The sequence below is a fragment of the Nycticebus coucang genome, chromosome 6, assembly GCF_027406575.1.
Source record: "Nycticebus coucang isolate mNycCou1 chromosome 6, mNycCou1.pri, whole genome shotgun sequence".
NCBI lineage: Eukaryota > Metazoa > Chordata > Mammalia > Primates > Lorisidae > Nycticebus > Nycticebus coucang.
In genome coordinates this window covers 62,810,002-62,837,155 of record NC_069785.1, presented here as the reverse complement: position 1 = coordinate 62,837,155, position 27,154 = coordinate 62,810,002, and the positions used below count along the sequence as shown (strand labels likewise).

The window sequence follows — 27,154 nt, the reverse complement described above, 5'->3', positions numbered from 1 at the left end:
AGAGAATTATCCAGAAAAAGGAACTTTGTTTTGTTTCCAGTTTGCAGAATATCTCTCTTGTAGCCCAGGGGAATGTGTTCCTTATGAATGGTGGACTTGACCACCTGGGAGACTGATTACAGAATTTCTAATGTTTGTGCTTCATCGCGAAGTTTGTAACTAGTGAACTCAACCTCAAGCAAGGCTGAGCTTGTGTCTCATTACATAATAGCATGAAATAATCAGCCAGAACATGATGTTCACTCCCCTGGCCTTTTCTGTCTTCAAACTACCACGTCTGTGATTTTCGCAGCTTCCAGATGAAGGCTGAACCACTTGCATCATCTTACACATCCTCTTCTAGTGTACCAAAAAGCTCCACGCTCTGGTTCCCAGATAACTGTAGTGGTTGTGTGCATTCTAGATCTTACTTAGTTTAAGAAAGTAGGTTAATTGTAGGTATGACTATAGAGGAATAATGCAGGTTCTCCCTTTGTAGCAGCTTGAGGTTCACAGAATCAGAGTCCTACAGGTAGCAGAAAATTATTCCTGCCAGCAAATAGTTGTAGGAAGAGTTTCTTTAGAACCAAAGGAGAAAAAGACATATCCAGTTGACAGTGGCATTAAATCGGACAGAGGGAGTTGGCTACTTAAACAGTATTTCCTGGGGACTTATTGCTGTTCAAACATGTGGAAATATGCTATACAGAAATACCTGCTCAGACAAATCTGTGCTTTGTCATTTATCGTTGAATTGGGGGAGAAAACAAATGTTCCTGGAGGGAAAACGGCAAGCCGACATATTCACGCGGGGGAGATAAGGAAGTACAAAGTGGATAGATGAGTGCTAAGGGAAGGCTTCTATTGGACTTGCTGGGCTTCTTCGTTTGGAGAAGCTTTTAGGAAGATCTGGGATTTGAGTCAAAGATGGGGCTTCAAGCAGAGCCTGAAATGGCAGAGAGAAATAGCAAGACATGAACTTCTAGGCACAGAGGACCTCATTGGTGGCCAGTAGATTCATGGGTCAAAGCTTGGCCTCGAAGAGGTGCTGACTTTGGGTTAAGGTCCACGGCATGTTCACCCACCACTTCCTTAGAAACGTGGGCAACAGTCGCTGGCAGGATAAACAGGAGGACTGAGAAGGGCCGGGACACTCACAGTAGGAAAAACATGTCCCTAAAGTATTGAGGCAAGAAATAGGAAACTTATTTTAGAACTTCCTTAGTATTCTACTTCTTTCTACGTGATGTGTTACTGAAAGAGAAGGGGCTGGATAGCCACGGGGGAGAGGAGAGAATCAATGGCTTAAATTCAGAAGTTTTCACTTAGGCCGGATTTTTCCCTTCCCTATTTCTCTTTTTTTTTTTTGGCCGGGGCTAGGTTTGAACCCACCACCTCCGGCATATGGGACTGGCGCCCTACTCCTTGAGCCACAGGCGCCGCCCCCCCATTTCTCTTAATGAAACTATCCACAACATCTTCTATGTTTAGGGTGGATTTGGGATATGTATTTTTGTCTGGGCTAGGTGGGGAGCACAGAGCCCCTGGTCCACAATGGGGTTTATAAGGAGGGAGAGAAATACTTCATAGGTATGAAATGAAGCTGACAGAGACACTGGGATACGTCCCATCTTTTCCTAAACACTCAACTGAAATGCTTCCATCTCCAGAGAAGGAGAAATCTCTCTGCAGTCTGTGCTTCAGTAGAAAGTCGAAGGGCGACTATTCTTTTCAGTGGGGGAGATTTGTGCAGCAGAAAGAAACGGCAGAAACTAGGTCAGCAGAGTCAAGTGGCCTGCGTAGATGTGTTGAGACGCATAAGCCACAGTTCCACAATCGTTACCCAGGTTCGAACTTACAAATACCAGGAGTAAAGGGCTGAAGTGGGGAAGTATTTTCTGGGCAGGAGGGAGTGGGGAAAAGGAAGAAGTGTGGTTGTCATTCTTCTTTCAAATAACTGCCACCTAAAGCACTTTTTGAAAAGTTCCCGTAAAGTCATTTTTGCTCAACAGATGATAGCATTTCTTAGGAAAAGATTTAAAAAAAAAAAAAAAAAACTTTTACGAGCAATATGAATGTCCTTCCAGCTGCCACCTTCCTTCTCTTCCCGCCTGTGTTAACAAGACAATTTTCTTCTACTTTATTGCCTCCACTCTGCTTGAATATCTGAGCATCGAGACATCACTTCTTGTTTCTGATGGTAACTTAGAACCAAACAGAATTTTTAACATAGCCACTAATTCTTTTGAACAGGCTGTATTGGCAGTTATGGAACAGGGTAGACTTTGGCAAGTGCCTTCGGAATAATTACAGGGTTCCTCGAGTAGTACAGTTTAAATAATTGCTGGTTTAAAAGCATTATTGTGAATGGCAATTTATACTAACATTTATATTTGCTCCTTGAAACCAATGAACATCAAGAGTGCCTCACTCCCGCCTCCCCACCTGGAGATCTCAAGGGCTCTGGAACCTTTTCAGTCCGTGATAGGTTTTAAGTTAGCAAGGCAGCTACAGAGCGTGTCTGCGCTGTAGTAAATAAGGGCAAGACTGATGCATTTAATAAATGGGGATGAATGAAGTAATGAAAGTGTTTCAGCGCTGGCCACCTGGGGTGCTCCTAGGATACTGACATACAGAAAGGCCATTTTGGTCCAGAGAAGAGCTAAGAACTGCAGTGGTGTCACTTTTGCCTGGGAAGTAGGGCACGCTGAAGATTATCTCCTCTTCTTTGGCTAATGCTGCAGGGCACTGAGGACCGAGACACAGGAAACTGGTGGAGATAATGCAGCTCTAAAATAGCCACAGAGACTTATTAAAATATATGTTTTCCTCCGTATGGAAATTTTAATTTTATCATATGGCATATTAAAAATGGATAGGTACATCAGAAAAGCAGGGGGTGAGAGAGAGGGGAAAGAAAGCCTTGGTGATGGGGAGGAAGGGTGTGGGAAGAGTGAATGCTGAATCACAGCCCTTCTTCTCCAAGCAGGTGGCTGTGTGTCATCTTCTTGTCTTTCTGTTGATCCTGGTGTCTTCCCTTACCTAGGATGAGAACTCCCCTGAGATTTTCACATCCTGAATGTTTCTCACCAAAGTAGCTAGTGTTCTAGGATAATGTGTGTTTTGTTTCAACTGCTGTTCCTGGTTTCTGCTCTCTAAAGCCCTTTTAAGCCATATTTTCCATGATTGGTTAGTGCTGGCTTTGGTATTTAAATAAGCCTTTCAATGGGTCATTAGCCCTGCAATTAATTCTAGCTATTTTTAAGTGGTGCCCTGGTTATTAAAGAGCTGCCATGTTCACAACAGTCTTGTCTTTCTTGGAGAATTACTAAGTATTATCTGGTTTTTTTTGTTTGTTTGTTTTTTGTAGAGCCAAAAATATTGTCATTTTTATTCTCATTTCAACTACATTCCTCATTGATAGGAAGACTCAATCTTTTTGAATGAAGATAGAAAATATTTAACAGTTACACTTCTGTATTTTAGCCTTGGGCTTTTATTTTTCTTTTAAATAATCTTAACACATATTCGTTCTGTATCCCAGGCCATCTTCCCACTTACTTAAATTTTTAAAGTAAGTATCAGCAAATCACAGGATTTAAATAGGAAGTGACCTTATTGAGATTACAATCACTTGCCCAGTGTGGGGGAAATAAAAAATTTTTTTCTTTATCCTCTTACGTTTCATGTCTAGGGCCCTGAAAAACAAACTTACACAAGATGGATTAACAGAAGAAAAATGTTTATTTCATTTGCATATCAGGGGATCTCACAAAAATTAAGTGAAAGCCTCTGACAGCACCATTGTTACACCTGGAGGTTTATATACCATTTTAACAAAGGGCAATAAACTTGTGGAAACATGACAAGATCGAGGAAAATGTTTATGGGCTTCTAGGGGCAGTAAATTGTGGGAAGGTAAGTATATAGGGGAACTAATGGATGATGAGGGTTGTTTCAGGAAGGTTTGCTTTTGCAGATTTAAGTCAGTGCCCGCCTCTAGTGATAAGAAGTGTCTCCTCTTTGGGAATGGAATTGGAGAGGAGGAGCACCTTAAAAAAGGGAAATAAATGCCCTGCCTTCAAGCAGACAGGAAGAGGGTAGAGAGCTTTTTCTGCTGTTTCTCAACTGCTTTAAGTTCACAATAATTCTTATGTTAAAGTGTCATACTTTGGGATAGCGTATTCTGATCCACTCACCAGTCAGGTGCTAAAATTAGAGTCTAGGGGGTCTGAATCTTAGCCCATTCTTTCCATTTCTCTATGCTTGGCTATATAATATTAAAATAGCTGTTAGTCTCTATGATACTCCTTCAAGAGGTTTATCAGTGCTCATATCAAAGCTAATGAGCTTGACCCCAGACCCTTGGCACAAAGCACAGTCAATCCCAGCACAATCCATCTCAACCAAGCCCCTAGGCATTCACTGGAAATTGCTCAAACTTGGAATGTAAACTGAAACTTGCCATCTTGACTTTATAGTAATTCCAGGATAATCCCAGTTCCAAAAAGCAGATGGAAATTAATTTTGATCATTGAGTGTTACCAGGGATCAAATAAAAACACCAATAGCTCATACACATGTAATAATAGTAATAGCAGTTACCGTTGTATATCCGTTGTATATCTGGCACTGAGCCAGTTGCTTACATAGAAAAGTATTTTGAACCCTGCATTTGAGCCCTGCAAGCTAGTTACTGTCATCTCCATGATACAAATTAGGAAATAGAGGGTTGGAGAAGTTAATTAACTTGCCTGTGATCACAGAGCTAGTAAGTGGCAGAACTACCCTGTTTCCCTGAAAATAAGACAGTGTCTTATTTTAAGGTGTGCTCCCAAAGATGCGCTAGGTTTTATTTTCAGGGGATGTCTTATCTTTCCTGTAAGTAGGTCTTATTTTCGGAGGATGTCTTATTTTAGGGGAAACAGGGTAGCACTTGGCCCCAGGTCTATCTGTAACGTCACTCTTTGGCATCTAACAGCGCACATGTGAACATCTGTGTGCTGATGGCTTATAACCCAGCCCTAGATGTCAGAAGGGTAGTTACTACCTTTCTCACCATGAGAGCCTCCCTCATCCTCCCATACCCTCCAACCTTTTGTTTTAGTCCTGTGAATTCCTTTGGCATCTTTGGTTCATAAGCTCTAATAAATGTATTCAGAAGAAACGGCCTGCCCCAACTGATTTTTTTGTTTGTTTCATTTTATGATAAAGTAGGAATACTTTAATTTTTTTTGTTCCTGCCATCGAATTTCCATGCTAGAAGGAAATGCCTAGGGCTGTCGTTGGATATCCTTAATAACCCTTTGATTCCACTCTAGAGTAATAGAGATTACATTGCTAGAAGCAGGCGGTAGGATTCCCCAATTTATTCATTCCTTTGGTGCCCCTGCTGTGTGTCAGGCTCTGAGGCAGGCACTGGGAATATAGGGTGAGGGAGAAGGACAGCTCTTGCCCTGCGTGTCTTATTCTAAATGTGTGGAGATAGCTAATAAATACATAGTGTTCCAGGGAGTGATAAGTGCCGTGAAGAATGATGCAGATATTCACAGCAGTGACTCGAGGAGACAGGGCTAGGGATGCCTCTGGTTTTTGATATCCTATGGACCCAGAACAAATATTAAGGGGAGACTTTTTAAAAGGCAAGTGAGGCTTCTGTATCTCACTTGTGACTACAGCACACATGTGGCTAAGGACTGAGGTGAGGGAGAACATGGAGTGGAGACAGTGTAATTTTAGTGTAGTAGTCCTCCTTGGCACCACTGTCATTTACCCAATCGTCTGGAGACTGCCTCTCTGCAAAAACTCCCTCCACCCACAACTGCCCAGCATTCAGCGTGCAGTGCTGAAGCTCACTGCCGCTTCCTAGCACCACCACGTGAACATGAACGGCCTGTGTCCTCAAGGTCAGGCCCCCTGCAGCTGTCAAGGCTCAACCTGCTACCCTAACAAACAGACCTCTGCCAATTCCCCCTCAGTGAATCATTTCTGCTGACTTTGGTTCTGTATTTCCATCTGTGAAATGGGGAGGTTGGGATAAACTTACTTGAAAAGACAGACACTGGGAGAGTGAGCAAGTGTGGGTGGCAGGATCCCCTCAGTCTCACCCCAGATTGGTAACCTGGTGATAGTCACGTTACCTCTCCAAGCCTCAGTTGCCTTGGCTGGAAAGAAAGGGGTTCGAGCTGGTCATCACAGAGGTCTTTACAGGTCTGGAATTGAATGATTCAAAAGGCTCCATTAGCTCTGTACATAAAACAACCAAAACTGTGTGCCTCTGCCTTTATTGTCCCAGGAAGGAGGATGGTAGTGAGGTACCATTGTGGAACAGCCGGGAAAATTATTCTAAGTCTTTTTACCTTTCCTTCCTGAGGACAGTTAGTGTAGGAAACGGACTGTTAATGACGTTGTTAATCAGATAACAACAAAGATGGCCCTTCATATTCCCAAAATATTTTTAATTTCTTAAACCTTAGAAACAGCAAGTTTTAACTAAATCAGCCACCTCTGCTGACCAGGATGTGAGACCTGAGCAGGGAGCAAAATGAGCCACAGCATCAAAATCACGTACTTGTGTAAGTGACTAGCTTCTACTTGTTATCTGTCATTTTACTCCGTATTGAGGTCAGAGTGGTAAAGGCAGTATACATTTCCTCTTGCTTAAAAAACAGGAGAGTATCAAAACAACAGGCAAGGGCACTGAATCACTCTCACCAGTAATTTCCAGATGCTAAATGTGAATGCATATAGATAACGTGTATATTCTCCGTGGTTATGCTAATGTATCGCACATTCCTTGTATGTATTAAAGCTGTAGATATTACTTAACTGATTTCACTATGGAATCCTGTAAACTCGTGCAGAAATCTAAAAGATGAAAAGACATTACTTACTTTATCGCTGACTTGTGTTCTTCTAAAGTCGGTTTAGTTTAGTGCAGATGAAAGTCAAGCGGGCCACACAATGAATTTTCTGCACAAACTTACCTAGCCTAAGAACAGCCAAGCCAGCATGGCTCTGCAGAATACTCCTTTTGTTTTCTATAAGAGTGATAAGGATTTCACGCCACTGAAAATTCATTTCTGTGTCCCTGTTTTTGGTGTGATTTTTGCCGTATGAATTCAGCCAGTCATTGCTTGAGTTTTTTACTTTAGAATTAAGGTAGCATCCTTTATGCTCATCATCGTCTCTTTTGGGAGTCATTATGTGTGTGCTCATATAAACCTCTGTTTACATCTTTTTCTGAGTGTTCTTAGGGAAGCAGATGTGTCAGAAAAGATTTCATTCTTTTCCAATGAAAGCTGATCCCCATATATGCTGACAATAACTTTAATCCCTTTCATGCCCAAATAAGGATGACTGTAAACTGGTTTCACGTCTACGTTTTCCACGCATGATGCTAATGCAAAGAAAAGAAAAAAAAATTTTTTTTTGTTTAAATATTTTTTGGTGAGCACTAAAGGGAGAAACCACTGATAACAAATTGTACATGTTGTGGCTTTGAAACATTATTTTTAGATGAATGTGTTCGGAGTTGATAAGAACAACTGAAAACATTAAAATTCCCACAAAATCATGGAAGATAAAACTAGGGTGAATTGAGTTCACCAAAGCTGAGAGTACTTGAAAAACAGGGCATCCCATTCAAGCACAGTAAGAGAAATTTAGAACCCAGACAAGAACAACTCATCGGCAGAGTGATTTGTTTGTTGTTGTTACTTAGATGGGTTATACCGCAGCATAACTTTTCACTTGTTTATTCCATCAATAAATGTGGCTTGTATCATGGTTCCATTTCAGAAAAAAATAAAATAAAATCATGAAAAGAAACAGAAAAAAAAAATTCCCAGCTAAATGTCAAGTCTTAGGCGTTCCTCTCCTATAGTTTTTACAAGGTCAGAAGCAGCTCGTCTATAAACAAGTACATCTTTGGCCATTTAGTTTTAAAATATCACTTATATTTTATTTCATGAAATGAGCTATGTTTTCCTTGCGATTTAAGGATGGCCAGAAAAAAAAAAAAATCAGACACTTTATACACAAAGCAGGACTTGAGAACCACTGGCATCCAATTATGGCTATTTTATAGTGCAAAAAATAAAACATGGATTTTATGTTTTGCAGATTGGGTGGGACAGAGTGGAGAGTAACAATGCAGTCAGAATTTATAATTGAAAGCAGAGAAAATGGGGGAAGTAAAAAGATTGCCGTATTAGTATTACCAGATATTCCTGCATTCCCACTCCCTCTCCGCCCCGCCTCCCCACCGATCCCCAGGCAATCTTTCTGTGACAGTTTACCTTGGTGTTTAAAAATCGTTGTCGTAAAAAAGTGTTATGAAAAATGGTACACCATCACCATAGAAAATATGACAAACATGATAGCCTGAGAAACTGCAAAATATTTTGTCATCCAAAGTTTAGTACTTATAGGCATTTGAAACCCAAAACTATAGTAAATGCTGTTTTGTATTTAGCCTGTTCTCCGAGGGTTTCTTTGTCTCATAAACCAATTCATGGGCAACGGATGGGGGCAGGAAAGTGACAGCAGCAACCAGTAACCTCTGGTGACATGACAGTCCATATTACTCCTAGCGCTCACTCTCTCTCTAAGAAGATAGCTTTATTTCCTTCTCTTCTGTGCTCAGCTGGATTGCAGGGAGCAAGCGAGGGGATGGCAACTCTGTTTTGTAATGTTGTACCCTTCATTCCACCCAACAAGAATGCCTAATTCTTCCTTCCTCCTACCTTTGGGGGGAAATGTGGTGTTTTGCTGCCTGTTCGTGATGTAATCACACAACAGACACAGAGCTGAAAGGGTGACACGTAGCCTCAAACATACGAAGAATGCCAAAGATTTTCCCTACTTTTTTCAACAAGGCCTTGTGAAACTGTGTCTATCAACGAGCGATGTAAAGCAGCTCTGGTATTTGTATCCAAAGTTTGGTTTACTTTGAACCAACTACCACTGAGGTGTAGTATCTGTGCTTCGTGCCTCCCAAAGCTTGGAGATCCCATCCCCGACTTACAAGGTGTCTTGGAAAGGAACACATTCTCCCATGGACATTATTGCCTGACTTTAGCAAATTCAGGCCATTTATTCATTGATTCATTTAAGAGGCTTGTGTGTGTTGGATCATCCAGAATGAATTGCCCAAAGATTCCTTTTTGGAAAAGGATGAGCACAACACCCAAGACGCCAGAGAGTGGAAAGTCATGGTCTCGGCGGAAAGTGGTGGCCGTGTACGTGGAGACAGCGTTTGTGCTTGGCTGACATTAATGACAGCCCAGCGCTATACACTCATGGAATGTTTTCATTTCAGAAGAGCATCAAAACCACTGAGGCCTTTCAAGTCATCTTCTTTTACTGTGAAACCAGAAACCATGCCGACAACTACTTTCAATAATAACCTATGTCCCAGCTACAGGCTGTATTAGATTCTGTGTCATATAATTTTCTAATTTACATGTAGGTAGTCGTAGCAAGCAACTTAGTTTGTTTCAGAGCATGACATCAGACAGGATATTTTAACGCAGCAGTGGTGGGTAACAAAAGCCTAATTTCCACCAAGTCCACCCTCATGGAGCAGTATCGTCAGAAATACGAGAACCTAGAATTTCCTCCCAAAGGCATTTATGTTATTAGGTGATGAGGCTGATTTCATTTTAACAAATGTACTAGGAGGTATACTTCCTCGTGAACGTTACCCCCTTCAGAGCAGTCAACTGGGGAGGCCAAACATCTGAGCCAGTGAGGCTGTCCCTGCCAAAAGCTAATATGTAATTTCTCTTCTGGAAGGACTTTCACCTCCTTTAGTAATGTTTTAATATTCTCCATAGTGGCCGTGCTACTGCCAGAAAAGTAAGCCTGATATTTGAAAAATAACCAACAGTTGATGTGCTGGAAAAGGTAAATAATGAAACCAGACCAGGCCATTTTCCTTTTATTAAAAAAAAAAAAAAAGCAAGGAGGAGGGACCAGAAAGTGACAGATGTGTCTTTCTCATCTCCTTGGCACTGAAAGCAGTTACAAAAGAAGCAGCTCTGAGTAGTTTGTGGCAGTGACAACATCAGGACTTTGAAGTTTCATCTTCATTTTGGTGCAAAGGCCAAGGCCAGTGATTTTGTTGGAAGAAGGTACTGGCCAGTAGTTTTCTTTCTTTCAGAAAATTAATGGCACAGATAATGACAACAAAAAGGACATTCAGAGGCTGTCATTTGCCACCGTGTGGGCGCATCTGCACGCACACAGCCAGCGTCAGCTATCCAGACTACCCACTCTTGAGCAGACACACTTTCGGTTGTATCAGAATGACTGCTCCCCTGACTGGCAATTATACAGCAAGCAGCGAGTGTGGGAAGCTGAACTCAGGGAGAGCACAAGGGAAACTCCTGCCCGAGGGGACCACAGAGTGGTGACTTTCATTGTCGTAATCTGATAGTAATCACAGCGCGATTTTGACTTCAGCCACCAGTTCAGAAATCTCTAAGATGCGCCTGAATTTGGTCACAGGGCAGCTTGGCGCCTTTGGTGCTTTTCCTGCAGTGACACAGAATTCCCTGTTTGCAGGCGAGGGTTGGCTGGGGAGTTTGATCTAAATTTCAGTTGTGACAGGGAAGCTGTCCTCACAAGAAGTCCTTGGGGACTGTGGTTGTCTCATTCTAGTCCACAGTGTGGTGTGTTTGGAATGTAAAAATGGGCTCTCTGACTGTTTTATTTCTTCAGGTTTATAGGAAGCTACTGAATACTACGAAGAAGCTGCTACTTATTCTCCTCTTTGCCCTGCTCCTGGGGATTGTTTTGGCTTTTCTGCAAATAGGGAAAAATGGCTGCCCTGGAGTTAAATGAATGGCAGTATTCCTGGAGAAGCCGCTCAGGATCTCAACCCCTGGACCCCCTGGCCATTTATACCCACTGCTATGTTCCCGAAGTTTAGCAATTACTCTCAATAGCTAGCCTAAAGATTCACTCAAAAACAACCGATACTATATAAAATTCCTAGGATACTAAAATATATTACTAGTTTAGGAAATGTATTACTTGACCCTTGGAGTTTTTCATTTTCTCCTATGTAAATCCTTTCTTGGTCCTCATTCTTTTGTTATATAAAAAGTGGGGGCTGGCAATACCAGCAGTGGTGGAGACGCCTACACGGCTGTGTGTCAGTGTTGAAGAGTGAAAAACTCTGGTATTAGGTGGGATTGATGGTTCCCTACTCCTGTGTCTCCCTGTCACGGGTCAGCCTGAAGGCAACCCAATCACCACTTTTAAAGGCTGGTTTTGTTCCATTTGAACTCTTCCTGAAAGGTCCCTGGGATGATGCAATATAAAAATCACCTAGACCTTTTAAAATCATTGCTATCGCTGTTCCTGGGATCCCACCTGCCTTTATCAAGGATATTATGTTTTTGAAAAGTACCTTAAGTGTACTCAAAGAATATTCATAAAATTGCATCCAAACAAGACATTCTTAGAAATTAATTAGCAATGCCTGAACATCAAAAATGAGGAAGAAAAGAAAATATAGATTTACTCAAAAATGTCAAATTGTCTAATTAGACAATAAAGTACACCTCTTTAGTACCATTTCCCTCAACAGACCAGAAGGGAGAAAAGGCTTGATCCTCCTCTGATAGACACACACTAATTCACTCTCAAGGAACATTGTTGAAATCAACCGATACTTCTCTGGTAGAATTACCTGCTTTGCTACTGAAGGTGTTACTTGCTGCGGTGGTCAGTGCATCTAGTCTGACAGCTCATAAGGCTGATTCTAAGAACAAGCAGTTGGCTGTAATAGAAATATTACTGTTTATTTTGGAGGGTGGGGATGGGTAAGGACTGAATAAACTTATCCTGGTGACATATTTTAAAGGATATTTTAAATGAATAATAATTCCTTACAAGAGCTAGCCATTCCTCTCATTATTGGCAGGTTTGTTTGAGGTGTGGCTGGTTTTTAAAACAAACATACAAAAGGTTACACACCTGAAAAAAATCCTGTCCCATTCAGAATTTTAATTTGGAAATTTGACATTTATTCAAATAATTTTTTTAAAACCTCAATTTTTTTTTTTTTTTAAGCTCCATTTCTTAGAATTGTTTTCGGTGGCAAAATCAGGGCAAGTCGTGGTGAGTAGGTAGGTTGGTCTTCCTTGAACACTGACTTGAGCCTAGCCATCCCTGTAGACGTTGGCTCCCCCGACCCCACAGGAAAGGCTCTTGTCTGATGAGAACCCTCTCGTGTCTCCACCAGGGCATGCCTCAGAAGTTACCTCTCTGTCTTGATGGTTTTTGCATTGGCCATGGACTTGGTCCTTGATATCTAACACAGTTGAATGATAAGTGGAAACCATATATGTAGCTTGAAGTCCTCAACTGCTTTGCTGATGGAAAGGCTTTTGTTTTGAAAAATTAATTACAATAGGAAATAGATTTTCACGACTGAAGCTACCTGTCGTGGGCTTTGCCTCTATTGATTTAAAGCAAAAGTGCATAATTAGTGCCTTTTGAAGAGAGAAGGAAATAAAAGCAACCTAGCTCTATCCCAGCACATTCAATTAAAATTGTTTACTTTGAAGGAAAAAAAAAATCTTTCCTTTTCCATCAATACCACATTATCATTGTGTTTCCCTATCTCTTCTGTAATGAAAAACATTCTCTTTGATTGATAGTGGTAAATGTTATTTTTAAAACAAGGCAAAAAAACAATGATGGGTGTAAGTGTATAGAAACAGGATTCTGCCAGAACTTTTACTCTGGACCGTAAAGAGAACATTTCATCGTGTTCCCTTTTCTAAACCAAAATGCAATGAAAATGGAAAAAAATTATAATCAGGTGGGCTCCTCTTCTAGTTTTCCCCCTCCTTTTTCCTGACTAGATGATGCTTGTTGGCTTTTGCCATAAAAATGTGTCCCTCCTATTGGGGAAATGACAGTCCCACATGCTCTTAATCTTTATCTTTTATATAATGATATAGAATTATACTGTAATATAACCTTCTTACAGTAAAATAGAGCAGGACCAGGCCTGGAAGATTATCTAGAATAGATGAGGAAGCTGAGCCCTAGAGAAAGATGGTCAGAAAGTGTGGCAGGTGTTCCATGAAATTTTGCTCCTTTGGGGGCAGTCTTCCCCCACTTCACCACACAGCCTGCGAGGCCCTCTCCTCCTGCCCCTCGCTGTGGCCTTACCCTGGAAGGAGCATTGGATTCTTTCAGTCATGCCTTGTACTTGTTTGGTGTTATTTCTCATATTAGGCCTCGGCGTTAGAACTAAAGCTGCGAAACTCCTTGTCTGTATAGAAAAGGAATAGAATGTCCTTTCTCCTGCTTCATTTTTCTGGTTTATTCCCTCCACTCCACCTACAGCCCCTGCCAAACCCTGCATTCTGAAAAGATAGGTGGTGATGACCCCCGCTAACATTTATTGAGCGCTTACTATGTGCAGGGCACTGACTTTATAGGCACTTGTACTTATAATAATGAGGAAAGAACCATTTTACAGATAAGGAAACTGAGGCATAAGGAGATTAAGAAAGCACCCAAGAGCCCAGGCGCAATGGCTCACGCCTATAATCCCAGCACTCTGGGAGGCCGAGGTGGGTGGATTGCCTGAGCTCACAGGTTTGAGACCAGCCTGAGCCAGAGCAAGACCTCATCTCTAAAAATACCTGGGTATGGTAGCAAGGTCCTGTAGTCCCAGCTACTTGGGAGGCTGAGGCAAGAGGTTTCCTAGAGCCCAAGAGTTTGAAGTTGCTGTGAGCAATGACGCCACGACACTCTACCCAGGGCAATAGAGTGAGACTTTGTCTCAAAAAAAAAAAAAAAAAAAAAGCACCCAAGTTCACATAGCCAGTAAGTGACAGGGCAGGAATTCACCCTGCAGCCCACAGGCCACATACAGATTATTTGAGGTCTGTTTTGCTTATCTGTGGTGGCGGATATCATGAAAATTATACATGAACCTTTTTGTTTTGTTCATCAGCTTTTGTTAGTGTTTGTGTATTTAATGTGTGGCCCAGAACAGCTCTTCTTCTTCCAATGTGGCTCAGAGAAGCCAAAAGGTTGGGCGCACCGGCTAGAGTATGCAAAGTGAATCTCTGTGCTTTACCCTCAAGGCTGTACTCAACTCTCTCCTTTCTTCTAAGATTCATATGCAGTAACACTAATGGAATAAGATCAAATGTACTCGTGGGTGCTGTGTACCCTCCTAGTGTCCCTGGTGCCAGTCATGCAAGTTCTCAGCAAGTGTTGGTAGCACTTGCAGCCAAAGGGACCTGGGCGTGAGTGTGTGTGCTGTACGTGTGTGTGTGTGTGGGGGGGGTGTATCTGTGGTATGTGTGTGAGTGTGGTGTGGTGTGAACGCACGTGTGGTGTGTGTTGTGGGTGGCAAGGGTGATGTGTATGCCTGTGTTACAATTTAAGATGGTAGCAGCCATTGGCATTAAAAAGGACCTGCTATTCCAAGTTCTGGCTGTGACAGTAAGATGTGCCCATAGCAGCTGTTCACAGTGAGAGTGTGTTTCCATCCGCTATGAAATGTGCTGCCACCACTTACGAAATGGATTTCAAAACCTTGCCACATGGAAGTAGCACCAAAGTGTGCGAATGGTACACTTTTACTGCAAATTAGAAAGATTTACTTATTCTGGTAATACTGTCACACTCACTCACTCAACCTATCTTAAATGACAGTGTTACCCATTACTACACACTAGATGGCTGATAGGACCGTGTCCAGGGAAGCATTAGAATGTCATCTGAAATGTTTGTCTCTGCAGGCAAAGGAAGCGCCTTGGACTCCAGGAGCCAAAGCTGAAAATGGAATAGGAAAGACTGCGTGGTGTGCCTTGTTTTGACATCTTTACACAACTAGCGTGTACTTAACCTCGCCTCTAGTGCATGGCTTACATAAAAATAATTAGCTTCAAGATAAACATCCAGGCCATACATTTCCTTTCATTGAGAAAAAAATGATATTTATTTGGTGTTATAGTGTGTGAATTGATGCTCAGATGTCAGACCTTCTTAAAATAAATCTGACAATCTCTTAGCTTGGTCCAGAGCATTTTTTCTCCTTATGTCTCACAACCACTTAAATCCCCAAGGCTCTGCTGCCTTTTTTATCTGCCCCTTTCCTTCTAAGAAATAGCTACCAGTTCCCACTGTTTCCCCCGGGGACTAGGTACAGAAACAACTGTGCTTCAACTATCAGCAAATATTACTATCCATTTTCTGGTTGAGCTTATAATTAAGAATGGAAATGTTCCTTTAATCAGCAAGTTCAAAGATTCTGCTTTTTGAGAGAGAGTAAAAAAAAAAAAAAATGAACAATGAAATCTTAGGTTGGTCATTCCTATGCCTGGCTGAACTGGTTATCTTAGAAAAGCATTATAAAAGATAACTTTTTTAGAATTTCAGATTAATATGAGGATACAATTAGGTTGCATTGCTTTTGTTTATTAAAGTCCAGATTGCAAAGAATTTTAAAAGACACCATTAAGCTGTAATCCAAAAATACATCTGCAAAATTTTTGAAGGCTTAGAACTTGCTGTAACTATTGTTTAGATGTTATTGGCTATGTCCTGGAAATTGATGGTGGAGAAACTAATAGATTAGTTGGTCGCTAATTCTTTAAGATCTTACAGTCTTAAAATGATTAATACGACAACATCTACACTCCAGTTTCTGGCAAGCCTAAGTCATTTGCTTGTGGTTTTTAATAAAAACCAGACCCTTCCCTGGTCTCTTGTCCAAAGCTCTACTCTCTCAAGTTAATTCTAGGGGGACCTTTTTGAAATGGAAAACAACATAGAGGTGGATGGATTGGGGATATGGGCTGTGGGCTGTGTTATTTCTCATATTAGGCCTCTGCATTAGAACTAAAGCTGCTAAACTCCTTGTCTGTATAGAAGGACCCCCCCCCCAAAAAAAATGACCTGTGGACTAAGAAAGTTTTTTTGTTTGTTTTTTTTTTTGGTTTTTGGTTTTTGGCCAGGGCTAGGTTGCACCTGCCTACCTCCGGCATATGGGACCGGCACCCTACTCCTTGAGCCACAGGCGCCGCCCCCGACTAAGAAAGTTTTTGTGTCACAGCAGTGTCCATGTGACATGGATGTGTTGTCTTTTTAGTTTTCTGTGACTTGATACAGAGCAGCGGTTCTTAACCTGTGGGTCGTGACCCTTTTGTAACAATGAAAATACATCACGGCCTTAGGAAGGTCGAGAACCACTGAAGGATGTAAATGGATTTTCAGTGTTTACTGTTACAAGTTATTTCCAATCTTTTGCCATAAATCTAAAGTTTATTTGGTTGGGGAATATTTCTTAAATGATACAATCTCCCTTTCAATAAGCGGATCTTCATAAACCATCCAGACTAGGTGGGAAGAAGCAATGGCTGCCTTTGCTGCCTGGTAAGTTTTTCTGACTTAACCAGAATTCTTGTTGTTTTGACCCACTTCTGCACATCTTACTTCATTCAGCTGGGTTTTATAGTGGCACAGTGAGGGGGGTCATGGAAATCGTGCAATTGGAATTAGTGATCAATGGTTGTTAAGAATCTGCGAGGTTATGTGAAGTCACACGTGAAGTTAAGACAGCTGGAAAATGGAGCAGCTCTCTCTTGGGCTTACATGGGAGAATTTTGGGGCGACTGTGTAGATTGTCTCATGAAATGTAGTTAAGAGTAATTCTGATGTTTTTGGTTGAGCAGAAACTAGATAAGATCTCTAGATTTGATTTGGTTTTAAAGATGTTCTTTTCTGTTGTGAAAAACAGACTTTGAGTGATAAAAGCACAGCCCCGACCCCATTGCTCTCAGCTGTGAGCAAAGGAAGACTTCACTTAAATGTGGTGTAATTGTTCTCGTTAAAGGGAAAAAAGGAATCAGTATCTAGAGTGAGGTTGGTCACGCAGAAAGATTAGGCGCAGTTCTATTAAGTCAGATGATATTTTTTTGTCTAGTATTATCCAGAGTTATATAAAGGACACCTATTGTTGGAAAAAAAAGTTATTAGGAATTTCCCTTGAGCATAGTCTAATCACTTACCAAAATAAATGGATTCTCTTTCCTGCTGATAAGAAATGACATTTAACCCACACTGAGAAATTCAAGAGAAGGATTTTTGTTAGATATTCCTGACCCCAGGCTCCTAGAAAAATCTTCAAGGACTACATATTTTAAAAATTGTAGTTAATGCTAGAATCTCCAAGGGGCCTTATTCCAACTGAGAATAATTGGCCAAATGGCCAGTTACTATCCCTTTGTGTTAGCCCCTGATTTCATATAACCCACAGTCTCTTAATACAAATATGTTCTGTTGTTTGCAGAGGCAAGGGGGGGGGGGTTAGATTAAAAAAAAAAAAGGAAAAGAGATTTGTATGGACATCTTTTGGGGAATGAGAATTCATTCAGTATTTGACCCATTGTATGAAGATGAGTAGAATGAAGTATTAGGAAGCTTCTTCTCTTGCTGGTTAGGTTGTTTACTCAAGATTTAAGTTGGTTATCAAGTAGTTACCAAAAGACGTAAAGAGTACATTGTCTTAAATGTAGACATTTTGTGCATTACTGTGTCATAAATAGAATTCTACAGAGAACTAAATCTAAAAATCAAAGCCACCCACTGTTTTTCTATATGAAAAATCTGTTTCCTTTCTGATTTGACAGAATTTCCCTGTCGAGGGATAAAAGTGCTCATTTGGATTTGGCTTTTAGCAAATATGCATATGTGTCAGGGAATGTGAGTCAGTTTCTCTGGAAAGCTTCATCTAGCAGGGATGGAAACATATTACAAAGGATTAATACTCCGCTCCCATTGTCAGAACTTACTGCACTCTCGCAGAAAGCCATGTGAGAAGATGTGGCTGGCACCCTTATTCTTCAGAGATTTCCTGTACACACAGCTCAGCTTTCTCTGAATTCAGATGGGGCATTGTGGCCCAGGGTTTTAACTCCTGTTCACCTAAGCTTTATATATATGAAGACAGAAGGAAAATTGTCAAAGTTCCGAAACTCCAATTTTGCCTTATTTTAGATTTAGTTTGCAAATGTTTGATCTCTTGGTGGTTTAAGGTTTGTTTATGTGTTTGGCAGACACGTTCAACACTTTTTATTGAAAAGTGATTTTTTTTTTTTAAAGTTGGCAAGTTTTCAGCAGAAATTACAATCAAGTTGAAAGCCTTTAAGAAGGGGCATGTTTAATAAGGTATAGGACTTTTTCTTTAATGACTACCATGTGGCAGCAGTTGAGTTAGGCTATCAACTCAATACCAAGGTTTGGGATGTCGAAGGGTAACGTGTCTGCTTCTTATGTTAATAAGTAGGAATCGTGCCATTTTCATGATGCCCCAGCAAGACCAACTTAAAGTTAGGTCAGTGACTTTGCATATTACAGCATTCATAAAGAGGTGACTTCTCCATCTCAGTACCCTTTTTCTTAGAAAATCAGGAAGGCACTTTGGCAACCAATGATTAAAAAAAAATCATATAAGTCAGTCTAGCAGATGAAACTTACAGTACTATAATTTTTATTCTCTTTGAGGCAGAGCCTGTTGTGGGTAATAAGAACACAGCGTCCTGGTCCTTGCCAAGAATGATACGCCAAGCTTCCTAAATAGCTTCCCATTTATATAGGTTTTTCATCTTCAAAGAGATTTGTGAGCATTCATTTACCACCACCTGCCTGGGCGGTAAGAAGTATTCCCATTTTATAGATGGAGGATGTGGAGGTGTAAAGTGACTTGCCCTGCCCAAGGCCACCCGTAGAGGGCTGGCTCCACCTCTCAGCTGAACTGACTCCCAGCTCTTTCTTCCTGGTGTCATTTCCCCCTGAGAGCCCCAGGTTGGTGATAAAGCTAAAGGCATCAAATAGTCTTGAATAAGAAAGAGACACTGTGTCTGTCTTTTTTTGTGGCTGCTTCTACAGTGAACCCCTGGTAAGGGAATACCCTGGTACCTCCTTTAGGGATGTCGTGAGCACCAAAATCCAAAGAGGCTGACAAGGACAAAAACTTTAAAAATGGTATGGAACTCTGCAAAAACTCAGGTATTATTTGCCAAAGATGATTACAAGACTGCTGACCGAAGAGATAGGGCTTTTCTAATTAGAGGTCTGATTGTTGTGGTGATGTTCAGTTAGGATTAAATACTGTCATGAAAGAATCCAAAATCATGGGAAGAAAAGACCACAGTAAGGAAACGTACTTATATTTAGTATGTACTTAATAGATAAATTGACAAAACAAGTTGATTATTAGGTGTGCAGCTGGAACACAGCCTACCTCACAACTGGAGGACCACCAGACATGCCTGGGCTGGGGAACATGTCCACACTCTACTCAAGCCACAGGTGCAAGATGATGGTCTCTGCAAACCCTCACGGTGGTCGGGGCCTCCCATGGCAGCAGTGACAGTGTGGAGAAAGCATTCAGCTTCCTGAATACTCCCAACACTGGCTACACGGCAGTTCACACTCTTTAGAGAAGGGTGCCTAGGGATGGTTGGGAAAGAAGGAGCCTGTCTGGGCAGACAAGTTAAAAAAAGGCTCCCTCACTCCAGGCTGCTGTGCGACCACACTGCCCCAGGGCTCATGGGATGGTGAATTTCAGCCTCTGCACTCAACCCTGAGGCTGGGCTCTGTTGGACAGGTCACAGCCTGCACACCAGTCTTTAGAAGCTCTGGAACTAGGAGGTGATCAGACCCAGAGAGGCCATGAATTCTAGAAGCCAGGTGCTCCCAAAGTCCCTCCAGGGAACAAGGTGAAGAGCCACAGCTTGGCCTCCCTGTCGTGCAGACCACACCATTCAGGCAGCTGCAGAAGCCTTTAATACCCCAGCAGTTTTAAACTGGGGATAAAATAAAGTTGACTAATCTACAAAGGACTCAAACCATTTTACTGAAAATAAAATCAAATGCCTTAGGGTTTTTATTTTTAATCTTTATTGGTTTTTCTACTTACAAAATACATGCTGGTTGTAAAAAATTCGAACATTAGAGAAATACGTAACATAACAAGTGAAAAGTCCTCTGTATTTGCAGCACTCCAGGCAAAAAAAAACCATCAACAGATTTATATAAAAGATATATATTTTTTTTAAAGCAATAGTTTTGGCAAAACACACAAAATTATTTGATGTACGTGTGACAGACATACTCTCATAGGTGTACCCAAGCCTTGGCCGTTGGCCATTTTCTGGCAGGTCAGCGCTAACCTCACCCCATTCAGTCCAATGTGAGTAAGTTATGTGTCGGACAAGTGAGTTAAAGTGGAAGATATTACTGGGTAGCTTTGGGTCCATAGAAGTTTATTTTTTACATAAACCAATATAATTTTTCTTACTACTATTAGTAATAAAGTGCTAGTGACATATTTCTCAACTAATTGCAACATTCCACTGTGTCAAACAGTTAAGCGCCAGTGTTGTGAAGTATGCTGTGGTAGCTGGTATGAACTGCCTGTCATATTATTTGGAGGATAAGCAGCTTTTCTCAAAAAAAGCTTAAAGCCTGGAAGAAAAGAATTTCATTTCACTGTAAGGCAGGATTCCTTATCAACAACAACAATAATAATAACTGTTTATTGAGTGCCAACACTTTCTAAGAACTATGTGCTATGCCTGTAAAGAGAATAACAATTACACCTAAATATCAGATACGTGCTGTGATACATGATATATCATATTATTGAATTTTAAAATACAAAACTGAGGTTCAGAGAGGTTAAGGAATTTGCCCAACCATAGAATTGTGAAGTCATGTCATTGGTCACTTTAAGGTCAAAATTCCACCTGGAATTTTGTGAAATTGAAAAGAATGACCTAGAAAGTTGCAGGTTATTTTCAGTTATACACTAGGCAGATGTCTCCCAGTAAAGGATCTTGACATCAGTTCTTGAGTAGTTTTTTGTTTTTGTTTTTGTTTTTCTGGAGTCCGTAAGTGCAGCACCCACCCCCGACCAGATCCAAACTCCTTAGAACGCATTCCTTTCTGCAAAGGTTTGGTTCTGTAAAATGTAGATTCACTCTAGGATTCTTGTGGGCCCAAGATGACAGGTTCCCCGCCCCTGAATGTCCTTTGATCCTTGGCTAAGGATCACATACCAAGAGCAGGATGTTCCTATTGGAGAGATTTAGGTTTCAGGGCAGAATGGAGAGAAAGTGGAGGTGGGGCCTAAACTTTTGAGTTAAATGAAAAGTCAAAATGTGTCCAAATCCTGGCCATCCCACTTCCTAGCTTCTGACTGTGACTGGTTATTGAGCCTTTCTGAGCTTCAGTTTTCTCATCTGAAAAAATGCAGACGGTGGTGATGATGACAAGGACAGCAGCTTAACCAGTGACACCTGCCTCCTGGGGTGCTGGAGGAATGAGAATGCTGACACGTGATGAACACAAATACACTTCAGATACCATTTATTATTACAGATCCATTACATTATTATCAAGAGATTCCTACTCACACAATGAAGGGATGAGTGCTTCTCTTGCACAATGTTTTTTTAATCCTTTGGGAGCATAGACTTTTTTGTCTGGACCACGATATTTTCCGAGAGAGGTCCTGAAGAATACATGAAATCTTTACAATGCCAGCACCCATGTTCTCATGCCTTTTATAACTAAAAAGAAAAGGCAAACTTTGTAGGGACTTGCAATGCTAAATGGCAGCCCAGCCCAAGGACCACTTGGTTAATTAGCAGGCTGGCATCCCAGGATTTCCTGACGCCCCGTTGCCACTTGTTGTCAGCTCCTCGAAACTGCAGAAATTTGCCTCTGCAGGTGTGGAGAGCCTGCTTAAATTGCATGGGGTGCACCAGAGAGCAAATTATTTAGGCAATAGAGCTGAAAATGTGGGCAAATTAGAATTCTTCATAGCAAGATTGTTCATTGTGAAGCCAATTCATGCTTATATGTGCGCGTCTTGCTTCAGAGACTCCACTACACAATAAAGCTCTTTGCTGGGATGAATATGTATGTGGGCTAATTTAATCAATATACTTGTGAACGTTGACAGGAGTGGTGTCTGACAGGATTCATGCTTTGAAATGCTGGCTGAGTTAATGTGCGCAGTATATATATGGGCCAAGACTCACAATTTGTGTTAAAAGAAGATTATTTTGAGAAGACACAACACTGCCTAGTAGAAAATGGGGAAGCCTAAGGGGTGGAAGGAAAAGGGCAAAGGGATTTTAGTCCTTTTCTTCTTGTTGGACTGAAAACCTAAATTCATAGGACTAACTTGCCTTCCTTTCCAAAAATTTGCAAGGCATTTACTATATATATATTTTTCTCATTGATTCATTTGAATTCTATAAATTGACTAAAACAAGGAGTGGGGAAGGATTTGTGTGTCTTGTTGGATTAGGAGGGGGGCTGAGTGAGCGTCCCGCTCCACTCTGCAAATGCTTGCTTTCTGGGCCATCCATCCTGGGTCACAGCAGCACCAAACTCTGGGTCAGTGCTACAGCGGCACGGCCACTGTCCCCCAGCCCGGCATGAGCCATGTCAAGGCCAGAAATGCTGGGGCCAAGGCCACCCCCACATCATGAGAGACCTTCGTGCCAGACAGCACGCCGGTCAGAGCCCTAAAGCTCATCATTTCACTTGTCATTAGTAATGCACAGGAATCCACGTGGACAACCTCAATGCCGTCTACGACGGACAGTGTCATCCCAATGCAGTTTTACAGTATCCCCAGTGTGCCCTGCCTGGGGCCTTCATATTCTTGTCAAGGACTAAACAGATATACTTGATCTCCCATTGTTAAGATGGAATAAATATAACTCTTAAAAGGTCCAAGTTCAGCTGTAGTGGTGTTTTAATTGCCTTAGGTCGTTTTGATGCTGACTGGAACTATAGGGCCCAGAGAGGTTTGTTTATCCTTAATTTCTGGGATGAAGCCTTGAGGTAAGATGTAAACAGAAGCCCCTCTAAGTAGGTCTTCTTTCTTTCACTTTTAAATTCTCTGTGGCAGGTGACTCCAGCACTTTGTGTTGACTGATTATTCTGTTTCTGTGGGGCAGGGCGGAGGAGAGGCTGGTTCTCATTACAACTGGGTAATTCCCATGGGGAAAATCCAGGCAGTAACTCAGCAGATCCCTCCTTTTAGAATTTTTCTACTTCCAGGTGGGGTCTTGGTGTGCGCCACACCTTCTGGGGGCAAGACATGATTGCAAGAGGGACTTTACCTAACAAATGCAATCAGTGTAAACTGATTTTTGTAAATAAAAAAAAAAAAATTTAAAATAAAGAATTTTTCTACTTCCACTTGGCTTTCCTGAGCCTCTGAAAAACATTAGGTATAACTTTGTCTCTAGGGTTGCAGACGATATGTAGGCCCAGGCCCGTGTCTTAACGTCATTAAAAATACTGGAAGGGCCATTAAGTAGGAGACATTATTAAGTTTCATATTTCATAAAGAACTTTTCTTGAAGAAACCAAGCTGGGCACTAAAGTGAGGAGGCAGATTTGGAAATGACAACTTTTGTTAAATACAACCTTTGAAACTTACTAAGTTGCATAACTCAACATATACCTATTTATACAAAGTCGCTGAGATTAGGGTATTAAAAAGCCTCTGGATTATGGAAAATATGTACATTGGGTGTGAGCATTTTGAACAGTCTGGACAAGCAAGGAAACTCAGTATGCCAGCAATAAAAAATTGTTGGGAAAAAGACCCTCCTTCTAGAAGAGCTTGCATTCCCTAACAGTCACCACAGTACTACAGTAGGCCCCGAGAAAGGGAGTTAGGAGTACACATGGTTTATAAGAAAGTTTAATATAGTAGTTTCACGTGTGCCCTTTCTAAGTCTGAAGTATGAGATGGAATCAAATCCAGACTAAGTGGTTTGTGGAATTATCCCAGGACACAGGACTACGTTAGAAGAAAGAGTGGGCTGTGTGTATATGTGTGGTACCCCTTGGACAGAGTCATTACTCCTCATAAGGCATGGGGAGAGGAAAGGGCTATATAAAAATGAATTGACTTGGGCACTTGCAGTTGTGTGCATAATTTAATAATATGACATGCTATTCAGTAGTGAAAACCATGGAAAATCAATTTAGCTTGGTGGAGCATTCCAGGTAAACTGGCGACTATCGCTATCTGCTCTGTGTAGCTCAGCATTGGTCTTTATGTCACGGATAACTTCTATTTAATGAAGCCAGACATGGTGGCTCACACCCGTAATCCCATCCCTTGGGAGGCCAAGGTGGGTGGATCGCCTGAGCTCATGAGTTTGAGACCAACCTGAGCAAAAGCAAGACCCTGTCTATAAAAAATAGCTGGGCACTGTGATGGGCGCCTATAGTCCCAGCTACTTGGGAGGCTGAGGCAAGAAGATCTCTTGAACCCAAGAGTTTGAGGTTGCTATAAGCTGTGATGCTACAGCTCTCTACCGATGGTGACCAACTGAGACTCTGTCTCAAAAAAAAACAAAAAAATTCTATTTAATAGGTGGTCCAAGCACTATCTTTTGCCTAATTATTCTATTAAGTCATTTTAAATCCTTAATTATGCTCTTTTTAAACTCAATTGAAGATACAAAGTGTTGCTTAGAAATGTGTTTCATCATATTTGAGAACTTTGGCGTCATATGTGTTAACTATTTGGCTACTTTTCCAACACAGGCATCTTTAAGTAATCAATTAGGTAGAAACACAGGCATGCTTTGCCAGGAAGCCAATGTCCAACATAAAGAACGCAGAAGCAACATATCCTATTTGTCAGGATTCATCATTATTAAATTCAGTGAGGACATTAACTTTATGGTTGAAAGGTTTTGATCATACACAAATGGACTAATTTTTATGACATATGGCAACTGCATTAATTTAGAAAAAGATGAGTAAGGAATTCTTAACTTACCGTCGTGTGTAACTTATTACTATTTTGAATTGAACCATGTTCCTAAGTAGATATGACTTTCTGGAGTGTATTTTTCTCTTCCAGTCCTCCAGCAGTCAAGCTATAATGTTCAGCCAAGACAGATTTATGACCTTTTAAAAATAATGATGGAAAATGAGATCGGAGGAAACATTTTAGTATCTGCTTTGCTGTGAGGCCTCAACTGCGAACTCTCCAGTTCTTGAAGGGTTTGAAATGCTGATTCCAGTCTTCTTGTGGGTTCTTAAACACCTTCTCAAATGACCCATTTTAATAACCCGAAAGCTATTGTATAACGAGCAGCCATAATTTAGTCCAGGGCTCTAGGGGGACCCTCACAGTTCAGCAATGAATAGTTAATGCAGTATAATGTTTAGCAGGTTATTAGTTTTCACTATACAAATGCTGATCAGGGAACACTTTTATAAGGTGTTTAAAAGAAAATGTAATTAACTGGTTGCGTGCTTCTGTTGCAGCTCAAATTGAAATTATTCCATGCAAGATCTGTGGAGACAAATCATCAGGAATCCATTATGGTGTCATTACATGTGAAGGCTGCAAGGTAAGCCTTTTTAATTGTTGTTTCTATTAATGTTAGAATGTATTTTTGTGATTTTTATTTTTTAATTCTACAATGTCTAAAAATTCAACTCCCTGGAATTTTGAGTGATGAGAACTGACAGGACAGAATAAATATTTTGGTGTTAAATTACAATTTTAAAAGTTCTTTTCTTTTTTTTGCTCCTTCAGGAGACTAGAGAAAGATATTCGTGCCTAGTTTATGTTTTTCACTTTCAGACTCAGAGTTGATTGAATTGATGAACAATCTCTTTGGTTATTTTTTTTTTTTTTTAAAGAGACGACTCCAGATTTCTGTGATGTCCTAAGCTTTATGAAAAGGTACTTCTGATAAGTTTAATTTGGAATGTGATTGAGTCTTACTGTTCACACACGGATGTTAACACATCTGGCCAAATTTCGGGAAGGCTGTTCAGAAGAACTGCTTTCTTGTCCTGGTGCCCCCACTTGGGCATGTCTTAATCTTTTGGTGACTCAGTTTATTCATCTGTAAAGTGGGCATAATACCTGTTATTCCTATTTATTAGGACTCTTCCAAGAATTAAGAAGCTATAAATAAAGGTCCCTACACATGGAAAAGTACTATTTAAATGTAAATATTATCATTATTATTGCGGTTGTTACTATTTTTACTATTACTGACTTTGATTGTGGGGCAAAATATACAACACATGCATAATGTGCAACTGGGAAGGAGAGATGTTTATCCTAATAATTCAAGACCTCCCCCGAACCCAGATTGCCAGTTATTCAAATGTCAATTTATTAAGATTTAAATCCGCATGCTTATACTGGAAGGGCCTTGAGACAGCTTACAGGATAAAACAGTACAAAATAAACAGGAGAGAAGCTACTTAAACATGCAGGAGGCCTTGGAAACAGCTGATTGCTACAACCAAGCCTGAATTAGCCCTGAGGCTTTTTGAGGATGAGGCAAAAAATAAAATCCATGAATTTAGTTAGCATTCCTTATACAATGTCATAAGATATAAAATCATCTACAGACACAAATAACTACTGAGAGACTTCAAGGAAATTAACCTCATAATTTCCTTAGCGCTTTGTTTTACTACTAATCATCACAACATTTACTAATTTGTGCGTGTACAAATGCTTTATGTGATTCCATCTTAGCAAAGCTTGAAATACCTGCATACTAGCAAATACACTTAATATATATTTTAATCACCGAAGGAGTGGAGAGCTTGCTATTTAAAGGGGCTTTTGAATTATTCATCTCTATGGTAACCCTCAAGACCTCAGGTTGTTGATTACCAAGAAAAAAAAGTTATGCCCTTTTACTTTCTCAAATTTCCCCCCCCATTAAAATTAATTAACCAATTGAATAAATACCATAAAACAAAATGAAATAAACTGCTCATCCCATCCCCATCCCAGGATGTAAGAAAGAGTGATTCACCCGAGGCAGCTGTCACTCCGCTGGTTTTTGGAGTCCATGTGGCTGATGTGTCTGGGTAGCTGGTGCCCATCACCCTCACCCTCTCATTGCCCCTGGTAGAAATGCGGTGGCCTTTTCCCCATGAAGGGTTTATACACAGCTGGGCTTGCATGTTAGGATTTCTAAGCAAAGGTGATTTTTGTGCACTGTGTATCACCTGTTTTCTTAAATGACTGGAGTCCGTGGCAGCCTCTTGGACACCAATTCACTACTTGTCCATTCATTCTGCCCGAAAAACTCATCATTTC

The 27,154-nt window shown here is 40.9% G+C and overlaps 1 protein-coding gene across 3 annotated transcripts in view; it reads left to right on the top strand.

The window, feature by feature from the left end:
* RORA (RAR related orphan receptor A) overlaps positions 1 to 27,154 on the top strand; it is a 188,385-nt gene that overhangs the window by 119,321 nt on the left and 41,910 nt on the right. For 2 of the 3 annotated variants that reach the window (XM_053595818.1, XM_053595816.1), the window contains exon 2: positions 25,345 to 25,430. Coding sequence is in view for 2 of the 3 variants with exons in the window: in XM_053595816.1 (XP_053451791.1) it covers positions 25,345 to 25,430 (86 nt within the window). In the remaining variant the exon portion in view is untranslated. Of the gene's footprint in view, positions 1 to 6,455; positions 6,555 to 25,344; positions 25,431 to 27,154 lie in introns of all 3 variants that reach the window. The other variant, XM_053595817.1, reaches the window with a different exon arrangement.